The sequence below is a fragment of the Lycium barbarum genome, chromosome 2, assembly GCF_019175385.1.
Source record: "Lycium barbarum isolate Lr01 chromosome 2, ASM1917538v2, whole genome shotgun sequence".
Lineage (NCBI taxonomy): Eukaryota > Viridiplantae > Streptophyta > Magnoliopsida > Solanales > Solanaceae > Lycium > Lycium barbarum.
In genome coordinates this window covers 128,471,091-128,486,287 of record NC_083338.1, presented here as the reverse complement: position 1 = coordinate 128,486,287, position 15,197 = coordinate 128,471,091, and the positions used below count along the sequence as shown (strand labels likewise).

The following is a 15,197-nucleotide window of genomic DNA, read 5'->3' as shown; positions in this document are numbered from 1 at the left end:
TGACAGAATTCATCACCATTCCGTCATTATTGGACTTTGTGATGGATTTGTGACAAATTCTTGACCGTCACATATTCAATCGTTTTAAAAAATTTGTGACTAGTCTGTCTCAAATGCTTGTGATAGATTTGTGAGTTGTGACGGAATATCCGTCTTTATTAGAGATGAATTTTGCTAATCCTTCACAAAATATTTGGCATGATAAAGATTAGATCTGTAACAAATAGTGGTGGACTAAAAAGAAATTAGTCTGCCACAAAATAAAATTTTATTTTAAAAATAAATAATTATTAAATACTTCTGCCATCTCAATTTAAGTGTCTTTCTGCCATCTCAATTTAAGTGTCTTACTTTCCTTGTTGATTTGTTTCAAAAAAGTGTCTCGTTCTATATTTAATAAGTTTTTCAATTCCAATATTCTACATGACAAGTTTAATATCACAAGATAAGAACTATATACATCTTTAATTTAAGACCACAAGATTCAAAAGTCTTTATTTATTTCTTAAACTCTGTGCCTCAATCAAACTAAGACACTAAAATTAGGACGGAGGGAGTAATATTTTATAATAATTTCTAGAATATTTAATAATTTATTAAGTAATACTTATTACCTAATAATTGAATTAAAAAAACATATCTCCGAAAGGTTGCCTACTCACTCTTTTATACTAAACAATTACACTATACGTTTCATTGTTTTCCAATGTGAGACATTTGTTTTGCCAAATTTTATGATGGAAAGATCCGTCAGAATTAGTCACTAATTGGTGTGCGGAATATTCCGTCACAAAATCAAACTATTTAATTAAAATTTGCGTTGTTAAAAATATTGTGACAGAATCACAAGCCTGTAGCAATTTTGTAAAGGATCATTATTCTTTCTGTCATAAATTTGCGATGGTTGTAACAGAATCCTTATTTTCATCTTAAATTTGTGATACAATTGGGGCAAACCATCATTTCCGTCATAAATTTATAAGTGAATTGTTACGAATCATCATGTCCGTCCCAATTTCGCTCATATTGATTGATTTTGTCATAATATCTTCTCAAATTTGTCATGAAATTATGATGAACTTGTCCGTCACAATTTTGTATTTTCTTGTAGTGTTGATGGCAAGGATAAAATGCCATCGATGATTCGATGAATTCAAAGAATGCTAGGCAATAGGCATAGCAAAAGTGCGAGGAAGGTTGCACTTTTGGAGAAATTCTTCATTGGGGAGCTTAATTGGTCATTCCCTCCATCCATAACTTGAGATTGTCAATAAAGCTAAGTAAAAATTGTGATTTGTGAATATATTTCCGCAGGTGAAGGCAGTGGCAGAGTCATAATTTTTATTTAGGGGGTTAAATAATATAAAGAAGTAAACATACGAAGAAGCCAAAAGGGATCATCATCTACTATATATACGTAAAAACTTATTTTAACCTTGTATATATGGTGTAATTTTTCGCCGAAGGAGATTTGGAACCCCTAGCCCCTTACTGGCTCCGCCCCTGGGTGGAGGAAGGTTGCAGATATGATGGATATTTTGGGAAGATGAAGATGGGTGAAGAAGATGGGGTTGTATTTATAATTTTTAAGTATTCTTTTTAAAGTTAATAACACTTATTTCCCTATTGGTTCGTTATATACACATGTATTGAGAGATTGGTTAAGCACAAAAATAGTGTATCTTAGATACATTCGGAAAAATGTTTGGTGTGTAAAACTATTCTCATGCTAAAAGGGTGTATAAAAGGAATTTGAGTACAAACTCGGGAGGCAAACTAAGTATTAAGCTAAAGTATATTACTAATAAAGTTTTACAATACTACAAATCCCCAGCAAACCATCAACACACCATTTCAAATGCATAGCACTAACACATTTTTTTGGTAGATTGGAAGCGGGATTACTCGCTCATTCTAGTTACAGTTCCTTAATTAGCAAACATCATATCCTTAAACTCCTCGAAATCAAGCTTCCCATCTGAATTTTTGTCATAAACATTGATCATGCTCTTGCAATCTTTCCCACATTTCTCATCCCACAATCCCAATCTTGACAATGTTCTCTGCAGTTCCTCGCAACATATAAATCCATCTCCATTCGTATCGAAAACTCTGAAGACTTTCAGAAGGTCATGTTCTAGGAAAATATTTTCGCGATGATCATGCTTATTGCTTTCTTTAATATTTGCTTTCGTGATAGCATCATAGAAGAAGAAAAAATCAATGGAGTCTAGGCTTGTTTTTCCAACTAGCAACTCAAGCTCTTCTTGGCTTGAATTAATGCCTATGGTTTCAAGAAATCCCTTTAGCTCATCAAGGCTCACAAGGCCATCACCATTCTTGTCAAGCTTTGAGAAGATTCTTGACACATTAATGGAGTTGATTGGGGACATCTTGAATGCTGCAATTGAACAATAAATCTATCAGGACTTTCAACAACGCGGATTTGAATTAATTGAGCTAGTGAATTTCTAACGCTAAATTCGTGAAAAGAAAAGAACAATAGAGTTGTTCAGGCTTTTAGCAAGGCGGATCAAAATTAGTTGGATCAATGAATTTCTGAAGTCAAATTATGCTTGGAGAAAGACTTCAAGATGTGTTATAGTGGAGCATAATATATCAAGTCTTCTTGAAGTACATGTATATGGCGAACAGTCCTATATATAACAAAAAAGATGGAACTAGGACAGAATTGATAAGAAATACCCGCTGTCCTTTCCTTGTACGGAATACATACCTAAAAAATAACAATCACAAGACACTACTTGTGGTTGAAATCAGAGGAATATAACATAGGAAGTTTCTTGGAAGAAGGGTTTTTTTGTAAGTCAATAAGCAGACCTCTTAGAGTCCATCCAAAACAAAATAGTAATTTCTGTGTTTTTTCTAGTTAGAAGAGATCCATCCATCCTGGACTTCATATATAAAAATAAACTTTTTCGAAGTTTCCTTTGTCTTTATCAACTTCCAAAAGAAGAATAACAGAAGTACGGCACACAAATTTCAAGAGATTGAGATACGATGTCTTAGCAGGTAGTATTAGAATGAGAAAAGGTCATTCAAAATTGTCTATGTTTCCTATTCGTTAATAGTTGAGGTTAAAATTTCTCGTGCCTATTATCAAATCGGCTATTACTTGTCCTTTTGAAAAGTGAATAGCATCACAAATTGCCTGATTTTAAACGATCAATGACATAAATAATCATTTTTCGTAGTTCAATAGTATATTTAGACTTTCTTCCCAAGTGACAAAAATAAATAGAAACACATTAACTTAAAACTTATCTTTTTCCTTCATCAATAATTATACCTAACTACAAGATCATCATTTCTTCGTAATAAAAGAGAAAAAAAGAAAAAATCTATACATTAATGGTGTAAAACGTATTTAGAAAGACAAGTTATTTCTTTTAAAAAAAATTATGTGATAAGTATGACTAATTGGTGACCTAAAAAGAGAATTTTGATTTATACCGCCATTCTGTATAACTAAATGAAGAAAAGATAGTACTGTAACACAAATTCAAAATTGCCCTAAACAACTTAAATCACGACTCTATTACATATCTTACCGCAGTCACTTTTTCGAGCACAGACAAGAGGTAAAGAAATCATCGGAGACAGAGTCGAAAGCTATTACAAAGAGCGTTAAATAATAGACCTGAAAATAGGGCTTTTGACATGAACAATACTTCAAGACTATAAGCTTCTATGACACTTTTGGAACATCATACTAGCTAGTACCAGCAATAAATTCTTTGTAAGAGTGATTAGTTTGTTTTACTATTTTTTTAATGGATATTCTCCTTGTAGCTCTTGTAAATAACCAAAATAAAATTTAACTTTGCCGGAAAATTTTATAATTTTTGCAAATATGTAAGTGTGCTTTTATTTTGTAAGATTTTTTTTAAATGAGAATACTTTAACTGCTAGAAATAATTACTTAAACATAATTTATTTCAAAATTTTTATAATAAAATTACTTATATATATATATATATATTTTTTTTTTTTTAAACGAAAAAAATGTTAATGTAAAGAAATGATGATTTCTTAGTCAGACAGAATTATTGACGAGGAGACAGATAAGTCTTAAATAAACCTTGAATTATGCGAAGCGGTTACTTATGTCATTTTGTTATGTATTAAAATCAGGCGAATCGTGGTGCTAATCAATTTTCGTTATGTAAAAAGAACAAATATAATTCAATTTGGTAATATTGATGAGGGTGATTTTGACCGGAACTATTATTGAAGGACAAAAGAGAAAATTTCGCTAAATTCAGGAATAAATTTATTTATTTTTTAATTACATAGGGGGTTGGGGAAGGAGAAATGAGAGAGAGGATTATAATGTGGGGATTCGAACTTTCACCAACAAGGTGAAAGTTGAGGTAGCCAACCAACTGAGCTACTAGATCCCTACCAGGAACAAATTTAAACCTTTGATGTAATAGAATTTAAGAAATTTATACTCCTAATAGAAAACATCTTGCTAGTACGCATTACATAATTCAATTAATAAAAGATATGATATCAGCATAGACCTATCAACATCATTCAAGAAGGTAACCTTGGATGTGGCACTTCCATAGAGAATAGAACAAAGAAGAAATCTTTCTTTGTGCCTTTCAATCTTAACCTTGCGTTTATTATTTTGTTTTGTTATCTTTTCGTTCTTGTTCTTTGGGCGAATTGAGGGACCTTGGCCCCCAAAGATTCTCTCTTTATTCTTGTCACGAGCTAAATTTAAGAGCCATGCAAGCTCATAGGGAGCAATTATAACTCAATAGTGAAAATTCAAATAAATTATAGCATAGATAAGAATATCTCAATACAACAGAGAACTAGAAAATGATATATAAATCTGAATACACCCAAATCCAATAGCAATATTATTGGAGAACAAACACTTCAACAAAGAAATAGAGAAGATAGAGTGAATGAAAGAGAAGAAAATGAAACGAAGAAGAAGATTGAAGCAAATGAGTTTTCGGAGTCTACAAAGTTGTCTGAAGATTAGGAATTTAAATCTCAGTCAAAATGCCCAAAGTAAAAAACAACCAAAGTAAAAAACAACGTGTCAAAATAAGAGCCATTGATTGAGATCTTTGCTGGATATAATCTACACCATACATATGCATACTGCTACAACTGATTGCAATTGTATGAGGGCGTGAATGACACACATAGAAGAATAAATTAGTTACTTCTTGTTAGCTGTAGATGAATAGAATATAGGCAAGTGTAAATACTATTTTTCTTTTTCAATTATTCTTTGTATACATAGAGTTGTATAAATAGGGGTATTTGTGCAGATGAATATACATATAAATTTCTCTACAATGTTTGTCTTCTTCATTTCTGTTATAGGGAGAATCATCTAGAAGTATCTGAGTATAATTATGGGATATAACCTAAAATATAGAACAAAAAGTAAACTGATCAGTTTTGTTAATAAAAAATAATTAAACACAGTACTATAATTGTACTTTACGAGTTTTCATTTCCTGATGCATACTACTACAGTTGATTGTCGTTGTATGAGCACGTGAGTGGCACACATAGAAGAATAAATTAGTTACTTCTTGTTAGCTGTAGATTAATAGAAAATAGACAAGTGTAAATACTATTTTTCTTTTCCTCTTATTCCTTGTCTTCTTCATTTATATTATGGTATCAGACCACTAAAGGCTCCTCGATCCAATTTTCTACTTTTCCCGTTGTAGCTTTCATCTTCCTTTCACTGTAAAATGGGAGACAACACTTATGTTGCAGTAACTCAAGCTGGAACCATAACTCAAATTGACTCCAGTCACTCTTTTTACCTTCACTCTGCAGATTCACCTGGCATGAGCTTGACGAATTTCATTTTCGATGGAAGAGGCTTTCAAGGATAGAGAAGAACCATCTTTATAGTTCTTTCGGCTAAAAATAAAATTGGTTTCATTGATGGTTCCGGCAAAGTTCCAAATCAGATGCATCAGATTTTCAGGCATAGAATAGATGTAATGACATGGTTACTCAACTACCTATCAATAGATATATCTGACAGCGTCATTTATTCAAAAACTGCAAAGGATTTATACACAAATCTGGAACAGAGGTTTAGACAGTCAAATGGAGCTAAACTCTTTTATTTACAGAAGGAACTCAGTGATATTATTTAAGGAAACAATGATGTGGCAAGTTATTTCACGAAAATGAAAAGACTCTGGGATGACTTAGACTCGTTAAACACAGATAATAAGTGTAACTGCAATTGTGTTTGTTGGGGAAAAGCTAAGTTGACTAAGTCTCTAGAGGATGAGATGCTTATCAAATTTCTTATGGGGCTCAATGTTATCTATGATCCAGCCAGGAGTAGTGTCCTGATGATTAAACCCTTGCCTAAACATTATCATGCCTATGCCTTGCTCTGGCAGGATGAAAATCAAAGCGAGTCTTATGTTAATGCCCATGTTTTCACTGGTTCTTCTTCTTTTGTAGATGGAAAACAAGGGCAAGTTTTGTCTCAATCTTATGTAGAAAATCCGGGTTATGCAGTTGTTAATCAAGCTTATGAAAATCAGAAAATCAAATCATCTAGTCAAGGAGGTTGAGAAATTAGATCTCAACAAAATTTCTAGCAAAGCAGTCTAACTTCTTTTGCACTTACTGTAAAACACACACACAAAAAAAAAAACCAATCACATTAGGGAAGGTTGCGATAGGTTGATTGGGTTCCCACTTGATTTATTAGTAAATACCAAACCAAGAAAATTTCAACTTACAATCAGGAGTAGTGCAGTTTCAACTGAGGAAAGAGAAATAGTGAACCACAGCCCAAACATAACAGCAAACATGAATCAGTTTCTGACCAAAGATCAATACTCTCATTCACTTCAATATTACAAAGGAAAGGAACTAGCAGAAGCATCATCTTTAGTGGTCCTACTGATGCAAATAGCAGTGGAAATGTAAATGTAGCTTCTGGTATAGCTTACACACAATCTTTGATTTGTCTTGCTACTATGAATTCTAGTTCCTGGATTATGGATTCAGGGATATCTGAGCATATGTGCTTCAACTCCAAAGTTTTCAAATTCTTGACTCCTTTACCTACTCCCATGTTCATTATTCTTCCAAATTTGTCTCAAGTTAACATTACTCAAAAGGGCAGTGTGCCTATTATTTTTTCTGATATGATACTAGAAAATATTTTATATGTGCCATCTTTCAACTTAATGTCAGTACACAAGTTTATTAGGAAATTTCAGTCTATTCTCTTATTCGCTCCTATTGGATGTCTTTTGCAGGCCCCTTTTATGAAGAGTGCTCAATCTTTTGGTGAACCTAAGGATGAGCTTTACTTACTTCAGCCTGATAGTACTACCAGTAGGGGTTACTTTCGAAAACACAAAATGTAGTAGTTTTAGAGGACTGTCCACAATCTATTTCAGTTTCATTTTCTGTTTCAATTTCTATCAAATCAAAATCTGATGTAATTCTCTGGCATAAGAGATTAGGGAATTTGTCTTTTAATGCAATGAAGAATATCAGTTTTATTAAAATTCATTCTGTTTCGGAATGCACTTGTGATGTTGTCCCATGGTAAGGCAAACTAGGACATCCTTTTCTATAAGTCATATCAAATCTAAAAATATTTTTGAACTTATACATATTGATACTTGGGGACTGAGCACTCTGTAAATCTGGGTCAGGTGTGAATGTGTAAAACTAGCATTAAGATGATATTTTAGCTATATGAATCCATTCGGGATGAATTTAGGTGATAAACAGTCGTTTTGAAGTCAAACCAAATAGTAAAGTTCGTAAGAGTCTCAAACTCATCTAAATTTTGGTAGGTTTGACTTCTAAGCCAGTTTCATGAAAATGCATTGAGAATTTGGGAAATCTTCCTTAACAAAAGTTGTAGATCTTTGAAATGCCTTTCCAACTGTATATGATGGAGCTAAACAGAGCTCTATGCTAGAAGTTATGCCCATTTTACTAAACATCGTCAGTGCAGTGGAAAAATTAAGCGTGCCCGTCACCCTGCGCGTCTCCGGGCGCGACGCCCCAGGCCAAGTTTTCAGAAAACTCAAAATTTTGACACTGTCAAAAATATACCGTGTGCAGCGTCCCACTCGACGCGCCAGACCATTTTATGCCTGAAGCGATTTTTCCTGAATTTTATAAAACCCTAACTCCGTAAAACTTTTCCGCACTTCTTTTTGGCCGACTTTTTGAGAGGAAACAACCTTAAGACTTCCCCAAAACATCTAAGGTAAGTTCTTGATCAATTCTCATCATTACTTCATCATTCTAACACTAAATTGACACTAGTTAATTTTCCCAAATCCTAGATTCTTGAAAACTTAAAAAAGGGGAAGAAGAGGGTGTGTGGAATTTTGTCTAAAAGGTAAGATTTTTTATTTTTCTGGGATTATTAATGAGGCTGGGACTAGTGTAGAGCATACTACAAGATTAGAATTCACTAATGATTCACATGAGGATTCAAGAACAAGTTTTAAGGCTAGAAAAGCCCTAGTTTTTTTTTTGAATAAGGGTAGAAATCCCTAGAATTGATTAAAGTTCTAATATTTATCATCTAAACCTACAGTAGAGTGATTGTCACGACCCATTTTAGGATCACACGGGCACCTACCAATTCCATCTCGATAGGCAAACCCTTAAACACAATCGTGGCTCATTCCAATCTTAAAACAGGATCCATTCAATAATAAATAGTAAACATAACCAGCGGAAATATCTCTTTTTATAGATAAACGAAATTTTGATTACAAAAATGGCTTAAACATAACAACCTTCCCAAAACCTGGTCTAGACTATTATAAGAGCGACTAAGATTTTGAAGGTACAATACTCAGTATAAATAAATAGAACTCAACTTTCATCCAGGAATGAAGATGATGGAGGTCTTCAAGATAGGTACCGCGCATCTTCCGGAAACCCTCGAATCAAGCTATCAACCTGTAAGACTCTACACCCCGAATGGGATGTAGCAAGAGTAGTATCAGTAAAACACTAGTACTGGTAAGCATCATAGGCTAACAATGATTAGAATAGCATAACAACAATTAGACATCACAAATAAACATGGTAGGCAGGTTCTAGATCAACTCTATGTATAACAAAAACAATACTCACCCTAACTAAAATAGATCCACAATTTAACAAGTAGTCGAGGTATTTAGTTTCCCTAACACCAACCATTTATGAGATTTCCTCACATTTAACAAGTACGCCATAAGGACGACCTTTCCCAATCCCCACATCATTCACCAAAGCTTTCAAGGACGCTCATATACTAACCACTCACAAGTCGACAGTTCGATAGGTTTGACTAACAAGGAACAATAGACCTCCTCACTATTTCATAACTCGAACAAAATCATGCCTAATAGGTTATTTCCGCATATCATGGACAATTTAGTAAACACTTATTAAATCACAAATCACAGCCTATGGTTATAGCAACTAAACCCAATCGCTACAAGTCTCTGAGGAGTACAATCACAAATCCATTTCATAATCAGGCACGATAGATGTTAAGATACAATGCAATGTGTATATGATATGAATGCTATGCATATGCAATGATACACACACGGTTCGGCAGAATATCTCATCGCCTTGATAGTCATGAACCATGAGGGACCGCTAAGTCCATGTACCTGCTGCGGAACGCACAGCCCGATCCCAGTCAGTGTTACGGAACGTGCAAACTGATCCCAATCAGTGTTGCGGTATGTACAATCCTATCCCAGTCAGAGTTGAGGTACGTGCGACTGGATCCCAGTTAGTGTTGCGGCCCGGAACCCGATCTCAATCAATATATATATATATATATATATATATATGGTCACTACCCAGTGTAGTCCCACAATAGTGGGGTCTGGGGAGGGTAAGATGTACGCAGCCTTACCCCTACCTGGGTAGGGAGGCTGTTTCCGATTGACCCTCGGCAACCCTCCTCCTTTATCCGGGCTTGGGACCGGCAATGTGAGCGAGCTCACACAGGCGGAGTTTATATATGAGTGAGTGAATGCATGATAACAATGCCAACAAGAATATATAATCAATGGTGCCACACAAGGACACATGTCTCACTTGCAATAACAAGTCATAATCCTTGCTTCCTTTCTCTCAACCTCATTCATAATAAATATGCTTCCCAACACACAAGTAATCACCAAGCATCAATTCTCTAGAATAAATCACGTTGCGGCGAGCCAACAACTCACAATAAATAACAACACAATGGAACACAATAAGGCAACAAGCCATAAATCTCAACAATGCCAACCTAAGTTTTCCATTATACCCAATAGTTTACATGCTTTCTCTATTAATCACTAACTATACATATAATCCGCTACCTGAGGTCTATCCGAAAGATAACGCATCATTTCTACCGTACCAACAAGTATTGTGAGAGACAATTTGATACACAATACCAACCTAAAATAACCATCCCGACATCCATGTCCAAAGACCTAGGCATGCATTCTTCGTTTCATTTATCGTACATCTATGGAACTCTAACCGAAGTGTACAAAAAAAAAGAAAGTCGTAACCTATCTCGAGGTCGAACAGGTGCCGCGAACATTCCATTGATCTTCAATCTCGCACTTTCGATCTGTGACCCGCGACGGAGGGCCCTTAGAATTGGCAAGGAGACCCGAGAGAACAAGAGTCAATAATCTAGGACTTGTGTTCAAATTTCGGGTTTGTAAAGGAAAGATTGAAATTTATTCTCAACAAGATTTTCTAGGTTTCCAAGAGTTAATAAACCGGTTTTATTGCTACATATGTTACCTAAGTCATAAAACATATTCTTTCCTTCATAAAACTCCAATCTAGAGAATATAGTCAAAACCCATTTACAAAGAAAGAGGAAATACTCAGAAATTAGAGGTGTGTTAATCCTTCTATTTTTAAGGAATTGAAGAATTCTTCTAAGAATGTTAGATTTTAAGCTTAGAGATTCTGTTTTGGTCATCTTAGACTTGAAAAGTAGAGAACCTCCATTTTTATTGGCTTGGAAGATGAATTCTTAGTGAAATGGAACATTAGAGTGGAAGGGAGATGAACCAAATGAGATAGAGAGGTTACCTATTCCATGAAGCGATGAGATTTGCCTTCCAATTTCCCTAGGTGGCGGCTGAGATTTAGGGTTTTAGAAAAATGGGATCAAATCCCGAAATGGAATTTAAATACTAGGAGGAATCTGCGATATCCACCATGGCGGGATGCATGACCGCCGCAGCGGTCACGCCATGGCGGATTAAGGGGCCGCTGTGGCGGTAGCTAACATAAATCGACATACCGATATGGCGGTTTGAAAGGCAGCTGTGGCGGTAGCGCTTTGGCGGTCTCCTAGCCGCTATAGCGCTTAACTGGGCCCAGTGGTCCTTTACGATTTTTATACATTTCTAACGTAGTTGCAGATTAATTTAATAGGATAATTTCTATGCATGATTACGCAACACTGATCAAAAGACGTCCTGGGACGCAAACCTCGAGGAAATTACGGTAATGGCCAAACAGGTCGTTACCACTATGGCATCACATAGAGGAAAATTTGAACCTAGGACCAAACCTTATGTTTTTTTTGGGATATCCTGACACTCAAAAAGGTTTTAAGTGTTTGGATTTGGATACTAAGAAGATATTTGTCTCAAGGGATGTTCACTTTCATGAGGATATATTTCTATTTGCTTATCTTTTCGAACATCAGGCATCTATTTTTCCCGCTTCTTTCGAGATTGTTAATGATGACACTGATTTTTTGCCTATCAGCTCCATCACTGATTCTAGGTTCAGTCCTGCTTCTTCTCCCTCACATTAAGAACCACTAGTGCTTCCACCCCATCCTACTGTACTCATTCTTCAACTATTTCTCATCCACCATCTCATTCACCTCTTTCCTTTCCTGTTTCTCCCATGGTTTCACATTCTCCTCACTAACCTTCCTTTATTTCTTACTTTCCTATACCTTTTCAAATTCCTGCTTCTTCTTCACCTACTCCCCCTCCTAGAAGAACTGAAGAGTTTCTAAGAGACCTGGTTACCTAGATGACACATTTGTGCCAATCTCATTCTTACCAATGTCACTAGGGCGTGTTTTACCAAACATGTTCATCCCTCTACATTTTCTTTTTCAGACTTATCCTCTCAAAACCAACACATTCTTAATTCTATCTCTCAGATTTCAGAAGCTACAAGTTATACTCAGGCTGTCAATCTCTCTGGTCGGAGGGAAGCTATGCTTAAGGAGATAGATGCACTGGAAAGGAATAAAATATGGAAAGTTGTTCTCTTACCACTTGGTAAAAAGGCGTTTCCTGGCAAGTGGGTTTACAAGGTGAAACATTTATCAGATGGAATTGTGAAAAGATTAAAGGCTAGACTTGTTATTAGGGGAGATGTTCAAAGGGGAAGGATTGATTATAATGAGACATACTCCCCTATTGTTAAGATGACTACCATCAGGTATCTTCTTGCAGTGGCAGTAAAGAAGCAATGACCTATTTTTCAACTAAATGTGGATAATGCATACCTACATAGGGATTCACAAGAAGAAGTTTATATGAAATTTCCCACAGGTTTGCCCTCACTAGGGGTGGGCATGATACGGTATTAGAAACTTCGATATGGTAATTTCGATTTTTAAGAATACTATACCATTACCATATCAAATTAATTCGGTATGATTCAGTATTTTGAAGTTCTGCTTTGATATTTTATGGTACGATAAATCGATAACCATAGTTTGTCCAATTTTGACTAATTTATACTCATATAAGGACAAATGTAAAAATATTCAAAAGAAAGCACAAGCAATCCCCTTCGTAAATCAATTAGACAAAAAGAGAATTTCAATCAAGTTTAATTAGTCAAAATTTCAACATCTAAACAGTTTAATTTTGTACTAATACTAGATTATATAGTTAGTATTTTAATACTAATATATATGAATTGTATATGTAACTATATACTTCGGTATGGTATTTGGTATATGTAACCAATATTTTTTAAAAAATGCATACCAAATACCGACCGTGGTTTTGGTATGGTAATCGGTATATACTATACCATGCCCACCCCTAGCCCTCACCCAGTTGAGGAGGTTCATTGGTTTCCTGGAAATCAAAGAAACAAATATCAATTTCACTTGCTTCTGCCGAAGAAGAATATTGATCTATGTGTCGAGTTACAGCCGAAATTACTTGCTTGACTCGCTTTCTCATTGATCTCTCTATCCTATCGCCACTACCTATCCCTGTTCACTTCGATACTCAGGAAGCAATTCATATCACTGAGAATCCTATCTTCCACGAACGTACTAAGCATGTGGAATTGGATTGCCATTTTGTAAAGCAACAATTCCTCTCTAGCCTCATCTCACATACTTTTGTCCCTTTGGCTGCTCAACTTGCTGATTTCTTTACCAAACCACTCCCAGGAGTGTCGCACAGATCTGCTTTAGGGAAGTTGGGCGTCATTTCTCTCCCCTCCAACTTTAGGGGGGGATATTGGAGAAACAAACACTTAAAAAACGAAATGGAGAAGATCGAAAGAATGAAAGAGAAGAAAATGAAACGAAGAAGAAAAACGAAGCAAATGAGTTTTCGGAGTCAACGAATTTGTCTGAAGATTAGGAATTTTAACCTCAGTCAAAATGCAAAAAGTAGAAAACAACATGTCAAAATAAGAGCCATTGATTGAGATCTTTGCTGGATATAATCTACAACATACAGATGCACACTACTATAGTTGACTGCAGTTGTATGAGGACGTGAATGACACACATAGAAGAATAAATTAGTTACTTCTTGTTAGTTGTAGATGAATAGAAAATAGACAAGTGTAAATACTATTTTTCTTTTCCAATTATTCTTTGTATATATAGAGTTGTATAAATAGGGGTATTTTCACAGATGAATATACACATAAATTTCTGTACAATGTTTGTCTTCTTCATTTCTATTATAAGGAGCGTCATCTTGAAGTATCTGAGTATAATTATGGGATATAACCCAAAATATAGAACAAAAAGTAAACTGATCAGTTTTGTTAATAAAAAATAATTAAACACAGTACTATAATTGTACTTTATGAGTTTTCATTTCCTGAAGTGTATTTATTAAGTCTAATAAGAAATGGTGTTAAATATTTTTCTTTCTACACAAGGCACCAAACGACCGCTCATGAATTCTTCATTCATTTAGTTTTGTAATTCACTATTTGATGTATTTCTTCGCCGCTCTTTTCAACTGTAGCAGTAATAACTAATAGAAGCAAAACAAATTTCATAAGACGAAAAGCAAATGAATAATTCAAATGCTTCTTTTGTCTTAACTAGTTCTTCACAAAGATCACCAAGTCCTTTCAAATTGGAGAGCTTTTCATCAGCATTACAGACATCAATAATATAGGTCCGAAGTTGATTCTTAACAGTCACCATTATATCTTTATTACAAAAATTGTCAGGATATAATAGTAACCATGCCTAGATAAACTATTCCCTGAACATGAATTTTCCCTAGAAAATTCGTTAATTATACATGTTTAACTTACCAAAGACTAATAATCAACATAACAAGTTTGTGGATTAACAAACTAATATTCGTTGTTTATCGAAAGAGTGGATCTCTGAGCTATTAGGGGCCGCCAGACCAAGGACTTAGAATATTTATCTATGGATCCAATTGGGAATCCTTTTTATTTTCTAACTAAATTCCAATCCTCTAAATTTCAAAACAATCAACTTCTTGTTATAAAATGAAGCTAAAAGAGTAATAATATTAAAGGATGAAAACTATAAACATAGAGTGACAAAGAGGAGAGATTTTATTATTCTTTCAAAATGTGTTTCAAGTACATTACATATGAAAACTTATGCCTCTATTTATAGTGCTACATATGCATTCAATATATGAGATAATGGACGAACCATTAATATGGTGGAAGATAATGGAAGAACCATTAATATGGTGGAAGATAATGGAAGAGGCATTATATTTGTGTAGTGGACATCCATTCTATATTTCATAACACTCCCCCTTGGATGTCCATAGATGATGTGTATCGTTAAAAACCTTATTAGGAAAAAGCCTCAATGAAGGAAAAAGAGTACACATATCTAGTAATACGCTTTGAGAGCTGCCTCATTAAAAACCTTACCA

The 15,197-nt window shown here is 34.7% G+C and overlaps 1 protein-coding gene across 1 annotated transcript; it reads right to left on the bottom strand.

Moving 5' to 3' along the window:
- Positions 1-1,704: 1,704 nt before the first annotated feature.
- On the bottom strand, positions 1,705-2,702 carry LOC132622190 (probable calcium-binding protein CML44). The gene has a single exon (XM_060336751.1). The coding sequence runs from the start codon at positions 2,391-2,393 to the stop codon at positions 1,929-1,931; it is 465 nt and encodes a 154-aa protein (XP_060192734.1). The 5' UTR covers positions 2,394-2,702; the 3' UTR covers positions 1,705-1,928.
- Between the last annotated feature and the right edge of the window lie 12,495 nt (positions 2,703-15,197).

Excerpts from the sequence above, each read along its gene's own strand:
- LOC132622190 (XM_060336751.1), bottom strand. The coding sequence starts at position 2,393 with ATGTCCCCAATCAACTCCATTAATGTGTCAAGAATCTTCTCAAAGCTT.